The sequence below is a fragment of the Microtus oregoni genome, unplaced genomic scaffold, assembly GCF_018167655.1.
Source record: "Microtus oregoni isolate MIOR12 unplaced genomic scaffold, Mior012 000054F_ref0000373, whole genome shotgun sequence".
NCBI classification, from domain to species: Eukaryota; Metazoa; Chordata; class Mammalia; order Rodentia; family Cricetidae; genus Microtus; species Microtus oregoni.
This window is the reverse complement of record NW_024543830.1, coordinates 5,658,971-5,678,938: the sequence shown is the minus strand read 5'-3', so window position 1 is coordinate 5,678,938 and position 19,968 is coordinate 5,658,971. Positions and strand designations below refer to the sequence as shown.

At 45.2% G+C, this 19,968-nt stretch overlaps 1 protein-coding gene across 6 annotated transcripts in view; it reads left to right on the top strand.

Moving 5' to 3' along the window:
• LOC121437847 (myomegalin-like) overlaps positions 1-19,968 on the top strand; it is a 209,651-nt gene that overhangs the window by 58,571 nt on the left and 131,112 nt on the right. For all 6 annotated transcript variants that reach the window (XM_041637929.1, XM_041637932.1, XM_041637935.1 and 3 more), the window contains exon 4: positions 14,001-14,111. In XM_041637929.1, coding sequence (XP_041493863.1) covers positions 14,001-14,111 — 111 coding nt within the window. The remainder of the gene's footprint in view (positions 1-14,000; positions 14,112-19,968) is intronic.

Below are 19,968 nucleotides of genomic sequence, written 5' to 3'. Positions count from 1 at the left end.
CTATAGGCCAGGCTGACCTCAAACTCACAGAGATCCATCTGCCTTTGCCTCCCAAGACGTGGGATTTACAGGCATGTGCCACTACTGCCCGTCGGAGACACTACCACCCAGCAGCAAAGAAATACACAGAGAATACTGAAACAAAATAAGCAATTTGGACTGAAGTAAAGTGTTTTCATTAGTCACAGTTACAAAGCTTTCTCATTTGATCTGTCCCTTTAGAAAGTCTCTGAGTATACGGTTTCCTAAATTTATTTAGGCTTAGCTGCACTTCTGATTGGTTGAGCTTCAGCTCTGACCTGAGTAATCACAAAAGACAAAAGCTGCTCAAGTTCCTGCTACGTTGAAAACCAGGTTGCATTTGCTCGGAAGTCTTAGCTGGCCTTGGGCCTGAATTCCTTGGGGCTGCCCTCCTCTCTGTCTTAATTCTCTTCAACAGGAGGGAGGCAGACGAGGGACTGATATGGAATGTGAAGGGACCTCTGAGGAATTTTCCATGCAGGAGAAAAGGCATGAGTCAGGCTGCCGATGAGGGGAAGAGTATAATTAGTCAGGACCCTTAGAGCCTGAAAGCAGGCATGTAGAGAAGAGTTGACCCTGGAGAAGAAAACAGGAAATGTGATGTGGCCTGCAGGTTGTCTAAAGGCTTTAAATTTTGCCAGGCCTCAGCTGGTAAGTGCTTGGAAGGGTTTGCCAGAGAGATGCTGAAATCGGGTTTACCTCTTTGGCCTCTGCGTGGAGTCTGAGCTATGGGAGAGACTCAGCGATCTAGACAAAGTCAGGGATGATACCAGCAGGGGGATGAGAGACCAATGGAAGAGTGAGATCTCAGAGACATAATTGGCAAGATTCGTAACGAAACCTAATACTTTGTGCACTAAATTTTTAAAAAGTATCACCAAAATTGGAAGTTATTAACTTAGTGTAGAACAAGCGAAGGATAAGAACAACTGTCACGGTTATTCATCTCATGGCTATGGCAAATACCTGACAGAAACAGCTTTAAGGAAGGAGGGGCAAGCGCTGGTTCATGGTTCAGGGCAATTGGTCCATCATGGTGAGAAGGCAAGGCTGTGGAAGGCTCTCCCATCCACGACAGGTGGAGCATGCGATTGCTTGCTCACTTCTCAGTGGATTGGAAGAACCACTTCAGGTCAGAAGAAGAACCTGCCTGTCACTTTCAGGCTCCTCCCCTTTTATCTCATATCTTCCTGTTAGTCCTAAAGTTTCCTTGGCACACTCTCTAAAGTCAGTGCCACCCAGCTGGAGACCAAGTGTTCAAGTCCAGGAGCTGGTGAGGGACAATCACACTCAAGCCCTAACAGTGACCCATCACCCTCTCATCTCCCATTCCGTCCCAGACTATATTGTCACGCTGCCAGTCACTTGTACAATATTTTGAACTTTCTCTCTAATGTATGAGTGAGTTACTTGTTCCAAATCTATCTTTTCTGTTAGAAGCTGAGCTACATAATGGCGCAAAATATCTTTCATACTAGACAGGGAGATTAGCAGAGTGCCTGATACAGAGTAGCCATGCCTTGCTAGGTTATGCCAGCCATTGAGGAAGACTTGATGTGTGTGTGTGTGTGTGTGTGTGTGTGTGTGTGTGTGTGTGCAGGTACACATACATGCTGAAGGCAGAGGAAGATGTTGGGTATCTATCTTTCCATCTTACTTTTGAGACTCTTACCGAACCTGAAGCTTGCTGTTTTAGCTAGGCTGACTGGCCAATGTGCCCCCAGTAGCTGCCTTCCTCCCCCAATATTGGGGTTAACACACATGCACAGCCCTTTGCCTGGCTTTTATATGGGTTCTGTGGGTTTAGACTCACAGCAAGTGCTCTCACCCACTGAACCACCTTCCCAGCCCCAAGGTTACTGAAAATCTTGAGACATAAGCAAGCCCACTGCTTGGCAGCTTCCCTTGTATTGCAGAAGCGCATCAAACCATCTTTCTGAGCTAAGCCCACTGTGGACACACCCCAAGCTCTGGTAGTGTTGACTGAGTTAAACTGGTAGAGGATCCAGTTTGGAGCCGAAGAGTCCTTGGGTACTGCCAGATTCCTGCAGCCCACCTGTCGCTTCTGCCATGTGGCTCGCTTAACTGTCTCTGGCAGTGTTATTTCTGGATGGACCGTCTATTTCTGGTGGCCAGGGAAGTTGTTTGCTTTGTTTTTGTTTTTATATAGTCCCCAGTGCTGTAGCGTGAGGGGAATGATGACACCTTGTTATTCCAGGACTGTGGGTGGCATGGGTGTGTATGACCACAGGGGGGGGTGGCATAAGGGACATCGTCTGAACCCTCATCCTCTATGCAAGTGAGGAAGCTGCCCAAGCTGGGCTTATCCATCAGTGTTCCTGTCATCAGACTGGTTATTTCCAGAAAAGACTGCCCAGTGGGGGCATCAGTGTGTTTCTGAGTTGTAGGGCAGGAAATGGAATGATTTTAATAATTTGATAATTAAATGGTAATAACTTGATATTTAAATGATTCTGGAATTTCAGGAATGATATTGAGGTTTTATTCTCTTATCTGTTCTTTCTTTTTTATTTTTTTTTTCATTTTTTTACATACCAATCACAGTTTCTCCTCCCTCCTCTTCTCCCTGTCCCCCAACCCAGCATTTACTCCTCCTTTATCTCCATCCAGAGAGGGGCGGGCCTTCCAAGGTAGTCAACAAAGCATGGCATATCAAGTTGAGGCAGGACCAAGCTCCTTTCCCTGCATCAAGGTTGGGTGAGGAACCCAGCGTGAGGTTTGGGCTCCCAAAAGACAGCTCAAGCACCAGGAACAGGTCCTGATTCCTCTATGAGGAGCCCCACAAACAGACCAAGCTACACAACTGTCACACACATACAGAGGGACTAGGCTGGTTGCATGCAGGCTCCCTAGCTCCCACAAGTTCAGGTCAGCTGTCTCTGTGGGTTCCCCATCATGACCTTGACCACCCCCCTCCCTGGCTCACACATTCCTCCCTCTGTCTCTTCAACAGAACCCTCTGAGCTGGCCCAGCGCTTGGCTGTGGACCTCTGCATCTGCTTCCATTAGTTACTGGATGAATGCTCTCTGCTGACAATTAGGGTAGTCACCAGTCTGATTATAGAAGACCAGTTCAGACTCCCTCTCCACTACTGCTAGGAGACTTAGTTGTGGTCATCCTTGTGGGTTCCTGGGAGTGTCCCCAGCACCAGGTTTCTCCCAACCCCTAATATGTGCCCACATCGAGATATCTCTTTCTTTATTCTCCCTATCTGTCCTTCCCCCAACATGCTCAACATGATCCCTCATGTTCCCATGCCTGAGTTCACCTCACCCCCCCAGTTTACCCTGGAGATCTCTACTATTTCCCCTTCTCAGGGAGATCCACGTGTTCCTCTTACCGTCTTCTTTGTTAACTTGCTTCTCTGGGGCTGTGGATTGTAGCCTGGTTATCCTTTGCTTTACATCTAATATCCACTTGTAAGTGAGTACATACCATGTTTGCCTTTCTGAGGCTGGGTTACCTCACTCAGGATGATTTTTTTTCTAGTTCCATCCATTTGCCTGTAAATGTCATGATGTCATTGTTTTGTTTTTTAAGATTTATTTATTTATTATGTATACAGTGTTCTGTGTGCATGTCTGCCTGCAGGCCAGAAGAGGGAACCAGATTTCATTATGGATGGTTTTAAGCCACCATGTGGTTGCTGGGAATTGAATTCAGGACCTCTAGAAAAGCAGGCAGTGCTCTTAACCGCTAAGCCATCTCTGCAGCCCAACGTCATTGCTTTTTACATCTGAGTAATACTCCATTGTGTAAATGTACGTTTTCTTTATCCATTCTTTGGTTGAGGGGCATCTAAGTTGTTTCCAGGTTCTGGCTATTATGACTAACGCTGCTATGATCATGGTTGACCAAAGGTCCAGCCCTGGAAAAAGCCCGGTCCTTGTAGCATTTGTATCTGGCATCTGGAAAGCCCAACAGAGACTCCACATGGGAAGGGTTTGAGGAATGCAAGAGCAAGTTGTAAGGTTTTGATTGACATTTTCCTTGTAACACTGGTCCTGAGCAGGTGTCACATATGTCCACAGAGATGGCCTAATGGGTATGTTTTCATTGAGTCAAAATGCGGAGTCAATTGTGTTTTGGACTGTTTTATCTGAGGATTATGATAAAACTTTACTATGATAAAATTTAATAATCAGGGCTAATAGATATTAAAGGCCATTTAAGACACGTAGGTGGACTTTCTGTTAGGGCCTGTGATCTGTGATCTATCTGGGATTGAACACTTAATATTAACTCATTTTGATTTTATTTTATTTTATTTTATTTTATTGGATTTTTCGAGACAGGGTTTCTCCATAGCTTTTTGGTTCCTGTCCTGGAACTAGCTCTTGTAGACCAGGCTGGCCTCGAACTCACAGAGATCCATCTGCCTCTGCCTCCCGAGTGCTGGGATTAAAGGCGTGCGCCACCACCACCCGGCCTCATTTTGATTTTATGTATGTGTACCACGTGCATACTGTGCCCTCACCTGCCAGCACGGGATGCTGGGGTCCTTGGAGTTGGAGTTACATACAGGTGGCTGTGAGCCACCATGTGGGTCCTGGGAACCCAATTCCAGGTCCTATACAAGAGCAGTCAGTAACCACTGAGCCATCTCTCTAACCCTAATACACTTACATTTAGACACTGTCTGTTCTAAGCCATATGCCTTAGTAAGTTGAGTTGAACCATCACCGATAAATAAATTTATTTGCAGTAAATAAAAAAAAATCTGAAATGCAAAGAATTAGGCAAATTTCTCTCCCAGCTTTGCTTCTTTTTTTCTCTTTGGAAAGGCAGCTTTATTAAAGCACAATTTAAGAACCTTTGTAAAATTTACCCTTGAACAGTGTACAATTCTGATTGTGCACTTGTCATTGTTACCTCATTCCAGAACATTCCTACACCTCAGAAAGAAGCCCCATGCTCATTACAGCCTCTCTGTTTTCCCTCTGTCCTTTCCCGTGCAAACCTCTAGTGTGGTCTCCCCATAGACTTGTTCATTCTAGCATTTCCCCCAGCGGAGCTGTACAGCATCCTGCCCTGTGAGCCGCCTTTCCTATCAGCTCAGGGCTTATGCGAGTCATAGCACACATCAATACTCCCTTCTCATGGCTGAACAGCGTTCTGTTATATGGACGTCCTAAGTGTCTCATGCATTCGTCAGTTCAAGGACATTTTGAGCTCTCCCGCTTTGGACTATCATGAACAGTGCTGTCATGGGTGATGTGTCCATGCTTCCGTGAGGTCGTCTGCTTTTAGTTCTCTGGATATGAAACAAGGAGAGGATTTCTGGGTCACCTGGCAACTCTGTACAGTCTTCTGAAAGCTGACTTTGGTGTATTCATCTTGATAATAGAGAAAAGCATTTTGTTTTGTTTTGTTTTTGTTGTTCTATTCCAGCCAGGTACCCCAGGGACACAAGGGCCATTACCTACAGTTAAAGATGCAGTTTGGAAAGGCACTGGAGCCTGAGGCAGAGGAGGAAATGCCTTACTAGCCACAGGCTCATCCAGGTCATAGGTGTCTTGACTGAGGTCCTGATAACTGTGCGCTGTGGAGCCCAGCCGCAGGAAGTGTGGTCTGCAAATCATAGCACTTATTTTTGTACCTCAGAGACAGTGTGAAAGGATGGGATGAAATAATATTCGTGAAAGTATACAAATTTTTCTTTACTATTTACATTGTAAATCTTGTGCAAGGTGATTGTTGTCATGGAGAGTGTATAATTGTATCCAAGGAGTTACAGGAATTAAACATTCAAACACAGGATCAAGTTGGCCAGAGATCTCAGAAGTTCCCTCTTGCTGATCTGTGAAGACTTTCAGCAACGCCCCTGACAAATGATTAATCGCTCCAGCAAAGCCCCTTTTCAGACAGGAAATTGACTCTCTCTGATAACACAAATACTCACTAAAATTGATTTATGGCCATAAATTCACTATACCTCTCCTAGAGAGCTAATGTATGTTTGTACAATTGATAGCTGCCCCCTTGTAGTTCTTAGTTTTGTTCTTTTTAGGACAGTTTTATTTGCCATTATGAGCTATTTTACAAGCAACAAGAATGTATAAATGACAATTGTTCAAATATCCAAATTTATCTGTTTGTCTCAGGCAGACAAATAGAAGTCACTGCTACCAATGTGGCTGTGGTCCTCTCGACAGGCCCTTGAGACCTGTCCATTGCCCACATACACACAACTTCCCTCAACTTCCCCCAAATCACACAGTTAGAGAAGAGTTCCAAGCTCCGATTTGAACCTAGGTGTCCTTGACTCAAAGGGGATTGCTTCCCCCCCCCACAATTCCATACTGTTCCGTCGGGGTGGATTCACATGTGATCATATAGTATCCTGTTATACATGGGTCTTTAGCTATCAGAGGTCTACTAGGTGCTTTTCTGCTTGTCAAAACCAAACAGCTGACAAGAAGTCAGGGAAGGAGGGAAAGGTTTGGCTCACAGTCTGTGAGGAGATACAGCCAGGAGAGCAGCTCTGGCTGTGAAGGCAGCAGGAGGTGGCTGGTTACATCCTGCCCACAGGCAGGAAACAGAGGGATGAATGCTGCGCCCAGCTCTTTCCTACTTTGTTATTTTTCTGCAGTCTGAGGCTCCACCACGCTGTTAGTATTTCCCACACTCAGGGTAGGTCTTCCCTCTTTAGTTAAACTTCCTGGACACTCCCTCATATACTGACCCAGGGCCATTTCCTAGGTAATTTCAAATACATCATCACACAGGGATACTTAAAACATTTTCCTTGCATTCCTTGGTTTGCCATTTAAACTTTTTTAAAGCTACGTTTTCTCCCAAACAACATAAAATATGAAATATCATCGACATCCAGTTAGTTGAGCTTAAGTTATAGAATTTATATTACAATTGAAAAAGGTTGAGTCTATCCAGATGATTAATCAATTCTAATGAAGAGGAACTATGTTTTTAGGATAAAAATTGCTAAGAGAGTAATATGTTTTCAAGCAATTCCATTATGGGAGCTATCTGGGGGGTCTGAATATGATTAAGTGAATGTCAAGCTGAGTTTTTTAAAGACTGACTTGACAGTTGGTTATGTTAATGGAGCATGACATACGACAGCTGGGTGGTAATTCTCTTCCTACTGCTGGCACTGATGGAGTCATTATTACAGTCTCATTTCAAGACTGAACTAATATATTATGGAAGACATAGAAGGAAGAAACTCAAGAAGGAGCAGAGGAGAGACATTTATCTCCAGAAGGAAAATGTTTGGGAAAGAGAGTAAAGAATCGGAAATGCGCTGTTGGGGACAGGAAGATCTAAGTGGAAGGGCTTGGAGCCCGCAGTTGATGCCTTAAGCCATGTGGATCTTCTGCAGACACACAGGCCTGGAGGACCCCGTGTACTAAGTCAGTATACAGACCAGCGTGAAGGATTCTGCTTGCAAAACTTCAAAACAAAAGCAGTAAACAAAAAACAAAAAGAAAGAAAAAAGGAAGGAAGGAAGGAAGGACGAGAGAGATAGACAGAGAGAGGGGGAGGGAAGAGGGAAGGAAGGACAAAAAAAGGAAGGAAGGAAGGAAGGAAGGAAGGAAAAGAAAAGGCAAAGAAAGAAAAAAGCCTCGTGGATGTGCAGTTCCTGGCCTTCCCTACCCACCATCTTTTGCCTCATCTTTTGTCCATACAGAGAGCCAGGACCTGCCTCAAGGAGGAAACTCTTGGGTTCTCACCTGATGTCAAGACCTCCTCAACAGGGTTCTCCCCAAAGGGTGCGGGTCCCTAGGCTTGAGTCTACTTAGCCTGCTGTACTCTTTAGTTCAGCTTCCCCAAGCCATGCAGACCTGATTCATCCTTTAAGAAAAAAAGAATTGCCACTTCTCTGTGGAACCTTCGTGGATAACCTCCCCTGACAAATTCATTTCATTTTTCCTGTCTGTGGAGTTCGCAGTATCGCTGGATTGTAATATTATATATTATTGCGCCTCAATTCAGAGCTCTGGTAGACAGTCTGGATTCTGCATTGATGGCGTTAGTTTGCTGGACTGCTCTCTATATCAAACAAACCGCTTCTAAGGAGAAATGCCTTCGGGAATGCAGATCGAATTTTGTTATAATCAAACCATCGAGAACAGGTGGTTGTTACTAGTTATTCTTTTACTCGGCACTCACTTACTGAGCACCTTCTGCAAACAAAGCATCATTTTTGGTCCTGGTGCTAAAACAGAGCCATTGAGCTTTTCCGTGGAAAGCACATGCTGACAGGGAGAAACACGATGGATGGATAAATGCAGAGTCGAAGAGATTATAGTGCAATGGACTCTTAAAACACAGGGTGATAAGGGCACTGGACGAGGCGTGGGGTGGGCTGTAGTTTTAGATGAGGTGCTATGTAAAAAGAAGTCTAGGGAAGGAACACACAGGGCTGCAGGGCCATCTCAGAGGCCCCGAGGAACAAGGCTCTCTACTGTTTTTGAGGAAACATTAGTGTTGAAGGAGCTGCGGGCTGCATTCCTGCCACGCAGCTCCTGGCCGCCTGGCTAGCTTATGCCCCAAAATAATTACATGGAAACTGTATTCTTTTCAACACTGCTTGGCCCATTTCTATTAATGTGTGTAGCACCACGAGGTGCGCTTACCAGGAAGATTCTAGCCTACGTCCATCCTGGGTCGGAGCTTCATCACGTCCGCCCTGGAGAGGAAAGACATGACGTCTGAGCTCACTTCCTCTTCCTCCCAGCATTCTGTTCTGTTTACTCCACCCACCTATGTTCTAACCTATCAGGCCAAGCAGTTTCTTTATTAATTAACCAATGAAAGCAACGGATATATGACACTCCCACATCACACTAGGGTAACCAATGTGTCTGGAACAGCCTGTGCAGGCGGGGAGCACAGCAAAGGAAAGGAAAGCACAGAGTAACGGGAAGCAAGGACCAGCCAGGAGCCTGGGCTTGAAGGGCCAATGAGCCGTCATCCCCATCTACTTGGAGTTAGATGGGGCAGTTTCCTGGAGAGAAGCAACACGGAGTATTTCAGCAGGGTCACACAGGCACTGTGCTCAGGGTAGGAGATTGACCAACAAAGGCAGAAGCAGGGACACCAGGATGGGCTCTATCAAGTAACATGGGAGAGAAGTCGTGGGATCTGGGACACTGTGGTAGAGATGCTATGGTACCTGGCATCTACGATGCATATTTCCAATGTGTGTGTATTATAACTAGGATTTGCAGACACATGAGAGGTGTATGTGATAGAAAATGAGTCAGGAGTCACTCAGAGGCCTTGGCCTCACCAGCTGCCAATCCTGAGCTGCAACACATTGGAATGGGCTCCAATGAGGAAAGAGCATTTTCTGGGATGATCAGAAATTCAGTTTTGACATCACAAGCGTGAGATATTAATGTTCAACTGGAGATTTCTACCAGTGAGGTGAATATGAACCTCATGGGAGAGGTTCTCCTGGGCATATAAACTTAGGAAGGTAAGTGAACATAATAACATTGTCCTACAGGTACCATTTTAAGAGAGTGTGGTTTCTTTGGAACTAGTAAAACTAACCCTTACAAAGTTTCAAATTCAACAGAGGACACAAAGGCAGATTATTTTCTTGGTCACAAGATTTAATAATGTTGGAGAAAGTGTGCTTGGGCCTGAACGTGATGGGGTAATGGGGTTTTACACAGTCCAGAAGAGCAATAGAGTCTATTTTTAAGGCTTTGGAGGAAGGCGAGGGAGGACGGTGTCTTACACTGTGGAGAAGTGAAGGAGTCTACTTAGAGGAGTCAGGGAGGCATGGATGAAGGGCACATTTAGCTAAGGTGTAATCATTATAAGGCCAGCTGGAAGGGGGCAGTGTGCCTTAGCCCTTTGTGCTTGAAGTAGGAAAGTTCTTGGTGCCTGTCATCTTCCTGAAATCTACTTCAGGAGGAAAATTTAGGCCAGCTAGCCCACTTATAACAAAGTGGATTAGCAAGACAAGTCACAAATCTCAGAATACTCATCTATTCATTAACTCTGCTGATCATTTAGGGAGTGCTTTATAAATACTAAGCTGAGAGAACATAGGCACAACAGATTCCTGGCCAGCCCCCAAGCCACTCTACTCTGACTGAAATAATTGTTAAGTGGCCCGGAACAGCGCTGTGGGCTGACCATTGCTGCAGAAGTGGCTTTTGGTTGTTACAGAGGCTGAAGGACAGACACGTGACTCAGTGGCCCTTTTTACCTGGATGGCCATAGATGGCTAGGGAGGTTAGAGTTTACATGAGAAGTCAAATAACTCTAAATAGTCTCAATAATCCACCCAGATGATAAAAGCAACATCAAAAGACACATATGTGAGAATGTGCCTTACTGGGAGGTCGAAGGGGAAAGACAGCCAGGAGAGGGAGGGTACGATATTTTATGGATTTCCAACCAAGAATTAAAAGATGAAAAGAAGGGGCTGTCTTAAAGAAATGTGATGACGTTTTCTCTTTAGCCTGAGGGATGGATGAGATGCCCATGAAGGGCTCTGAAGGCATTTCCTTGGCTGTACTCTAAAGGGTAGACGGCTAAGACAGATTCTAGCAGACGTGGTTGGACTCACGCAGAAGTGCTGTCATGAAGTCTGTTGTGAGGAAGGGAGAATTAAGTTGAGCTCTCCAGCAAAACACTGGGTGTGTGGAGCTAGGTCTTGTGCAAGAAGACCTAAGACAGCAGATCACGTGGGACATAAAACACATAGCTCTGGAAGTGGATTAAACAACTCTCTAGGGGAGAGAGTGTGGAGAGAAAGAAACCCAGACAGGGAAGGACTTACCATCATAAAAGAGATGGCATGAAGGGACTGATCCAAAACAAAACAAACAAAATAAATCAACCAAGCTCCACAGGAAAGGGGCAGGAGAGGAGGAAAGAGAAAAGGAAGTAGGCCCAGTGTGCAGGGAAACCTCCGCTGCGTGGGGATAACATGAATCCTTACCCACTCCTATTTCCTTAAGTAAACCCTTTTATGAAATTATTGTATGTGGTTTTAAAAAAAAAAAAAACTCTTCCAGAAAGACAGCCAAAGCCTAACTATACACTAGCTATACTCTGCCAATCTGAACCCCCTTGAGCAAAAGGGAAGTAATCATACTCATTACCTTGAGGCGTTTAGACCCTGCCCCCAGCCACCTCATTTTCTAGATGAGGAGGATTCTGTGTTCAGAGGAATATGTCTTCAGCTCACACAGATGGTTAGTAACAGAACTAGTATCAGGAAGTCTGTTGCTGTATGTGAGACATAGACTCATTGTGTTGATCAAGCTGGCCTCAAACCTACGCAACAGTAATCCTCCTGCCTCAGCCTCCTGAGAGACTGGGGTTACAGGAACATAGCACAGTGGTCAGAAAAGTGGGATTTGAGTTTCGACCTTCATTCTCATCGTCACCAACTCTCAGTGACCTCCACTTCTTCTGAAAGTTAAGGATTTAGCGAGCATGTAGAATTTTTATGTGCAGATTTTTTAAACAAGTAAATTTTTTTAAAAAATATTTATTTATTTATTTATTATGTATACAATATTCTTTTTGCGTGAAGGCCAGAAGAGGGCACCAGATCTCATTATAGATGGTTGTGAGCCACCATGTGGTTGCTGGGAATTGAACTCAGGACCTTTGGAAGAGCAGGCAATGCTCTTAACCGCTGAGCCATCTCTCCAGATTTTTTTTAATGTGAAATATTTTTGTTTTAAAATGTAAGAGAGGATTTACAAGCTTATCTTTTTAGGAAAATAGACTGTTCCATTGCACCGTTCTAATTCTGCACTCCTGAAGCCACCCAATTCACTCAAACTTTTTCTGTCTTTCATGGCAAAGTGCTAGTGTGGTTGCTGGCAGAGCTTTCTCTGTTAGCCTCCCGGCAGGAACTATTCCTTCTTTGTTCTAGGTTCCCTTAGAGTCAAAGGTTTTCGAACTAAAGGTTAAGATTTATCTATCTACTGTTCAGTAAGTCAATTTAGTAGGTCACTCCCAGAAAGAGAAATAGAAAATATCAGATTATAACTCATAATTGGATAATAATTGTGAGTGTGTGTGTGTTGCAGTGTAAAATAGAAAAAGTTTGAAAGACACAGATTTGAAAGATTACAGCATAGATCACACCTTACCATGTGACCAACTGTGTGACCACTCTGGATTTTGGGGGTTATTCCTATCTTCACCTTTGCTGGTTGTGTTGTTGTTGTTTGATTTTTTGAGACAGGGTTTCATTGTGTATCCTTGGCTGTCAGGAAATGCGCTTTGTAAACTAGTCTGGCCTCGAACTCACAGAGATCCTCCTGCCTCTGCCTCTGGAGTGCTGGGATTAAAAATGTGCACACCACAGTCCAGCTATGTATGGAACCTCTGGATACTGGGGAAAGGTGGGCTGGAATCATTCTGAAGGTCCAGAACATTGATGGCGCACACCTTTAATCCCAGCACTCGGGAGGCAGAGGCATGCGGATCTCTGTGAGTCTGAGGCCAGTTTGGTCTACAAGAGCTAGTTCCAGGACACCTAGGGCTGTTAGACAGTGAAACCCTGTATCCAAAAAAAAGGGGGGAGGCTGGAGAGATGGCTCAGTGGTTAAGAGCATTGCCTGCTCTTCCAAAGGTCCTGAGTTCAATTCCCAGCAACCACATGGTGGCTCACAACCATCTGTAATGGGGTCTGGTGCCCTCTTCTGGCCTGCAGACATACACACAGACAGAACATTGTATACATAGTAAATAAATAAATAAATATTTTTAAAAAAAAGAATGGGAAAAGATGAAAAGTAGGTAGGTTGGGAAAGAAGTGGATGCTTGCATTAAATATAAATTTTAGATTTTCTTTATCTCAGACATTAATAGTAATTTTTTTCCAACCTGGTATTACCAAATCAAGAACCTTTTTTGGGATCAGAGCTTTGAAGCTGTCTCCCAGTCACCTTCAAAGCCCCATGGGGTGTGTTCTAAATAATACTTCCTGCTAATGTTGCAGCTGTCGCTCAGGGATCATAATTTGCTTTATGAGCAGGATCTGCTGACTGCTCGTAAAGGCCTGGCACCCTTAGGCAGGTGCGGGAGTTAAGAACCAGTGAGCGGCTGAATCTCTGGTCTCCGGGATGCTGGCTGCTCCCCACCACCCCCTCAGAACTCCCACACTTATTCCCCAGAGGGCCTTCCTTGCTCCACTGAAAAACAGTTTGCAAAGGTCCCCCTCTGTCAAGATTCACTCCTGTTTTCCTCAACGTGTGAGGTGAGATCAGGGAGCAGGCAGCCTGAGAATAAAGGCTATGAACCAATAGCCCTGGGACTGAAAACGGGCCGGGAGAACAGCTGGAAGACACAGCTGGGGTTGAGCATTGTGTCACTAAGGGAAGTGGACTCCGATCCATAGTGCCTTAAGGTTTGTACCTGGTAGAAAGAGGTTATTTGGCTCTGGTCTCTATTCTGTGGGCCACTTTGTGGATATGAGCTCTCTCCATAGCAACCTTGTTTCTTGCTTCTGTCTGCCTCCCTTCCCCCACACCCTCCTAGTTTCCTCTTGCCTTTGCAACCCCAGTGCCACATTAACCGCCCCCAAAATGGGAAGGGGGTCAGCCCTTCTCTTTCCAAACAGCTACTAAATGACCACACTTGGGCCTGGAGGCCGGGGAAGGTGGGGAGACAGCCCTGTCCTGGAGTCAGGTTACCGCCACTTGTGTCTGAGTTCACACAGCGTGTTCCTCCGTCAGGGATTCCGCAAATATCTCCCCGAGGTAAAAAAAGAAAGCGCGTTGCGCTCCAGCTCCCAGAGCAGATAGACCAGTCCCAGGTCCTGGAGCGCACCACCAGGGGCTATGTCGCCTTAGCCTCCGAGATCCCAGAGCTTCCCCAGCGTCTCAGTCCGCCAGCTCCATGATGTGGCAAGGCTGTAGCGTGTTCCTGGGGTGAGGGAGCGATTGGGCATGCTCCTCCCCATGGGTCGCCCACCATGTCTAATGGATATCGCACTCTGTCCCAGCACCTCAATGACCTGAAGAAGGAGAACTTCAGCCTCAAGCTGCGCATCTACTTCCTGGAGGAGCGCATGCAACAGAAGTATGAGGCCAGCCGGGAGGATGTCTACAAGCGGGTGAGTGACGGTGGGGCAGGGGATTGCGCGCCTGGGATTGCTGTTCACACTCAGCAGCCCAAGGGACCGGGCTCTACCTCTGGGTACTTTCCCGTGACTCGGGATAAGCCCACTCCCCTCTCCGGGGCCGGCTTTTCTCCTTCGTCCTCTACAGATGGAAGGGGCTGTGGTACAGCCAGAGGCTCCAAATCCTGTTCCACACAGCCCGACTGAAATGTAGATTCTGTGATCACCCCAGACACTCCGGTTTATGGACTGGATGGGGAAGCACAGAAATTTGCATTTTAAAGTGAGCGGAGGTGGGGGGGGGGGATGTAACTCAGGTCACAAGTTCAGGCCTTTTCTAGCTCTGGATCTTAGGAGAAAATACGGTGGTATGAAGAAACCATGAGGGATAATTCTTTTCTTGAGAAATTCGTGTTTTCCTTTGAAGGTGTTCAGGCGGACACACGTTTGCAACGGAACATGAGACATTTTAATCCTAGGAATTGTTTGCGCTAGAATGAAAAAGACGATACCCACGGACAGTGGAGTGAGGTGGGAGGGAGAGAAACCTCCTAGGCAAGCAGGGCTGCCTTGATTGATGGGAAGGAGCTGGCAGCACTTGAGGGTGAGATGAGACAGCACGTTTGTAAAAGGACTTCAAGTCCCGCTAGTAACAAGGATTAAATTTCCTGGCTGGTCACTGCATTGATTTCCTCAGGCCTCTTGGGGTCTGGGCAAGAGGATCTGAAGAGTACAGGTGCCTGCTACTGGTTGCCTCGAATTTGACCAGAGCTCCCTTTTAAATGCCCAGCTGTCTGCTTCAGAGCACACTACACAAGCATTGCCTTGACCCCAGGAGGCTGGGGAGCCTTGGAAGCCACCAGATAGCCTTTGAATCTGAAAAACAACTGGTGTTTGTGAGTCCTCCATGATTGTCTGGTCAGTTCAGTTCACGCGGACTGCTAAGTCTAAGAAGGAGTGCCCGTGATACCCATGGGATTTCAGGGTTTGGTAGAGTCAATTAGTACGGACTGTTGATTCTGGGAGATTTAATCTGTTCCCTCTTTTCTGAATGTTATGTTTTAATCCTCCTCTCCCTGAGACTTCCTCCGGGCTCATCGTTGTCTTTTCCATGGCTGCATAGTGAATTTCTCTCCTGGGAAGTTACGGAGGTCTAGGGGACTTGATAACTTGGTAACGCAGATGGGGGAGGACGCAGGGCAGTGTGGGCCTCTGGGTAGGAGTAGGAGGAAGTGTTTCCATGAACCATCCCCAAAGTATGGCAGAAGAGGGGCAACTTGGAGATCACTGGAGGGAAAGATTTTTTTTTTCTTTTGCCCTCGGTCAGGTGACTTCTGCTTGACTCAGTTGTCCTCACTGCACTTTATTGGCTAAAGGAGAAATACTTGAGGAAATGCTTCGTGTGGGATGAGACAGGGCACCACCTCTCTCCTGGAAAAGTGATTCACTAGACTATGGCAGCTGCCTCAGGGGATAGGGGAGGGAGTCACACACAAAGTCACAGGTAGGGGTGACAGTCCTTTTACTGGATCCATCTTGCCACTGGATCGCATGCAGGTAACTCTGCTTGGTCTTACAACCAAGGTGAACACAGTGGCCAGGCAGCCATTGTCTCATACGGTTCCAGGGATGTGTTTCCTTTTCCCCATCTCTCCCAGTTACTGTCATGTTACTATTCCCTTTGGTTTCAGCTACTGAAAAGCACGAAAGCAGTGGTTCCCAACTTTCCTAACGCTTCAGGCCTTTAATACAGTTCCTCTCACTGTGCTGACCCCCTCCCCCCACCACACAGTTATTTCATTGCTACTTTGTAAGTTTGCTACTGGTATGAGTGGTAATGTAAATGTCTGATGTGCAGGGTAACTGATATGTGACCTCCAGAGGGGTCATGACTCACGGGTTGAAAAATGCTGTGCTCAAGCTGGGTTACAGGCTGCAAAGATAGCTCAGCTGGTAGGGTGCTTGCCTGGCATGTATGAAGCCCCAGGTTTGATCCCCAGCACTGCACGACCTGACCATTGCGATGCATACAGAAAATCTTAGTATTCTGGAGGTGGAGACAAAAGGTCTAAAGTTCTAGATAATCCTGGGCAATGGAAGCCAACCTGGCTTGTATGAGACCCGGCTTTGTTGTTTTGTTTTTAACTTGGGTTAAATGTTCTTTTTATCTGGAATGTAGAACACATTGAGGTGAGATCACACTGTGTATCCCTGATTGGCCTCTAACCTGTGATTGTCTTGCTTCGACCCCTTGAGTGCTGGGAATATAGGAATACATCATGGCTCCCAGCTTGCCAGTTTTTTAAATTTTTATTTATATCATGCGCATTGGTGTTTTGCCTTCATGCACATCTGTGTGATGGTGTCAGATCCCATACTGGAGTTACAGACAGCTGTGAGCTGCCATGTGGTTGCTGGGAACTGGACATGAGTCCTCTGGAAGAGAGTAGTCAGTGCTTTTAATCACTGAGTCAGCTGCCTAGCTTGCCATTTTTAATGATTAATATCATAGGTGAGAAAAAAAAAAAGATCTATCCCAGTACGTAGTGATGAGGGGTTAAGAGAAACCAGAAAGGTTTGCTTTGATAGAAGAACCAGGGGTTCAGGAAACACCCGCAGCAAGAGCCCCAGGCAACCACCAGACAAACTGCTTAACTTCTCCAGACCTGGTCCAGCCTCCACAGCACTGACACTCGGAATAATGCTGCAGGCACTGAAACTCATTTGTTGTATGAATAAATAACAGCCACGAAGGTGAAAGAAAATTTCCATCAACTACTTTGTTAATGTAATAATGTCACATTCATTTGAGAGGGTAATCATTATACACTTGCTAGTAGTTATTGTGATGTTTAAAAAATGAAATAGAGGTTCGACTAGACTCTGGCCATAAGGATGCAACTTGTGTTCATGTTTGCTATTTGCATCCTGATTCATTTAGGTTGGGAGGATTAGTTAGTTGTGATGAGACAGCAGGGGTCACATGCCTAGTGCCACCCAGAAAGTCAAGTAGTTCTGATGCCAGCTGTTACTATACTTAGCTTGATTTCTCTCTCATGTTGGACAAACATTTCTTTAAAAATAAAAATATGAAACCATACCCAGTTAAGTTATAACCTCTGCAAAAATGTGAGTGTTGTGTAAGTAATTCTTTAAAGAAAACCAGTGTTTATGAACATGTTACTGCAAGTCTATGTGGATAGACCATCTTTTTGTTTCGTGTTGTTTTTAGATTTTGGTACTTAAGAGGAAAAAATTACTGTCTTGGTGTGAGACTATCAAGCATTCCACCATGACAGCTTCTGGGAAACTTGGAGAACATGACTGGGAAGAGGGTCTGTGTTTCTCTTTCCAAGTGTCAAGTCTTCCTTAGGTAGTTGAGTGATTTAAAGAGAAAGATAGAGATAGAAACAAGGAGAGAGAGAGAGAGAGAGAGAGAGAGAGAGAGAGAGAAGAAGAAGAAGAAGAAGAAGAGAGGCTGAAATGGATGAATTCTTTATTGTGAAATAAGTTACATGGTTTTTTTCTGTAAGAGAAACTATAAGAACTAGAGCTATGCCAAAACCTAAAATCATCAACTTAAAAGCAAATTTAAAAAGTGCTCTAGAGTTTCTTATGTTTAGGCCTTTTGGAGAGCTGAGACAGTAAAATTAAAAATCATGCCAGCCATAGGTTTATAAGAGTACTGAGCTACACATAAAAATGGATTCTTTGAAACTAGCTGAATGTTAAAACTGCCTTGAAACTTCAGTTTTTGCAGATAGTAAAATAATTTAATTATGTTTATAATTAAAATTAAAAGTATATATGCATATATAATTGAAAATTTGAAGTATATATAAATAAATACTTTTTTGTGATTTAGAGCTCGGTTTGTCTCTGATTCCACTTTATTATGAAATCTATTTTTCCCCCTCACTGTGGAGCATGGCCTTGATGGCTCTTTTTTTTTTTTTTTAATTAACTTTTTAGCATCCTGGACCACAGTTTTCCCTATCTCCTCTCCTCCCAGTGTCCCTTGTTGTCTCCCCTCCCCAATCCACTCCTCCATTTCTCTTCAGAAAAAGGCAGGCCTCCCATGGATATCAACCAGCCGTGGTATATCAAGTTGCAGTGAGACTAGGCACTTCCTCTCCTATAAAGGCTGGACAACGCAACCCTATAGGAGGAAAGGGTCCCAAAATCAGGCAACAGAGTCAGAGAGAGCCCTGCTTCCAGTTAGGAGTCTCACAAGAAGACCAAGCAACACCAAGTAACATGTGCAGAGAGCGTAGGTCAGTCTCGCTGTCCCATTCAAGCCTTCTGCTTGGCGGTTCAGTCTCTGTGAGCCCCTATGAGCCCAGGTTAATTGATTCTGTGGTTTTTCCGGTGATGTCCTTGATGCTTCTGGTCCCTGTCTTTAACACAGATAAACACAAACATATTCCTCAGTGATTAGGGACTACTGCCCCCTCGTGGTAACAAACAGTAATTGTAGGTTCAGTTCTTTAGGGGAAGGAATGGGTTATCATTTTGACTATGTAAATCAAGCTAAGGAGTAACCACTGCCAGGCTTATAGCTCCAGACCTGTGGATCAAAGGAAAGAGATAGTTAACACTGCAGGTGGTCCAGAGCTAGGCATGGCCCACTCCTTGCAGGACAGGCTTCAGAGCCCTGCCAGATGGCAGCTGGTCTCTAAGTCATTTCTGGGTGGAGTCTTGGCCAACCTGCTCATTTTTCTTACCTAACCCTGCATCTTCTCTCATTAGCTGAGTAACTGTGCTCAGTCCTGGAATGTGTGAGAACCACTGCTGTGTGATCAACATGTGGTCTCCAGACAGCACCTGAGAACCTCCAGCCTGTCTCTAGCCCCATGAGGATTATTTTCCTGCCCAGACTTCGGTGCTTTACAAAAGCCTAAGGGCTGCATCCTAAAAGTGGAATTTAAAATGTGATGAGGCTGGGTCCCCTAGCGAAAGCGAAGAGAAATGGAATGTTGTCATACTGGACTGGATGGGTCAGTGTATGACTAACAATCCCAGAGAACGTGCGCTTTGTAAGCGTTGGTTTTCTTTGAAGAATTGCTTGTAGAACGTTCACACTTCTGCAAAGAATCTAACTTAACTGGGTATGGTTTCATACTTTTATTTTTATCTTTTAAAATATTTATTCATTATTTTAGTTATACCTACATGGCAGGGTATATATCCATGAGTGCTGGTGCCATGTGGGACCCCTGGAGCTAGAGTTACAAGTGGCTGTCAATCACTCAACCAGGGTGCTGAGAAACGAACTCGGGTCCTCCAGAAGACCAGCATGCGTTCTGAACCACTGAGCCACCTCTCCAGCTATACTTTTATTTGTCAAGAGAAGTTCTTCCAAAATGAAATTAGCAATAATATTGGAAGACGAGAGTGAATTTGGCCTTTAGATAGAAGAAGTAGGAGAGGGCTGTGAGTCATTCCTTTATAAGCCATGAACTGCCTAGTTTGAGACCGAAACCTCTTTAGTTATCTCACCTTTAAAGTTTTTAAATGTCATTTTAGTGTGTGTTGCGTGTGTGTGCGTGTGTTGCGTGCGTGTGCGTGTGCGTGTGCGTGTGTGTGTGTGTGTGTGTGTGTGTGTGTGTGCAGCTTGCAGGAGTCAGTTCTCTCCTTCAATGTAGTAAAAGGAGCGGCGGGCTGCTTCCCGCCGCCTGGCTCCCAGCTAGCTTTACCTGAAATAATTCTGCCTAGCCCATTAGTTTTAGCCCCTTATTGGCTAACTCTTACATATTAGTTTAACCCATCTCCATTAATGTGTATTGTCACTTGACTGTGGCTTACCAGCATGAGTCTAACCAGTGTCCATCTCAGAGAGGAGAGTCATGGC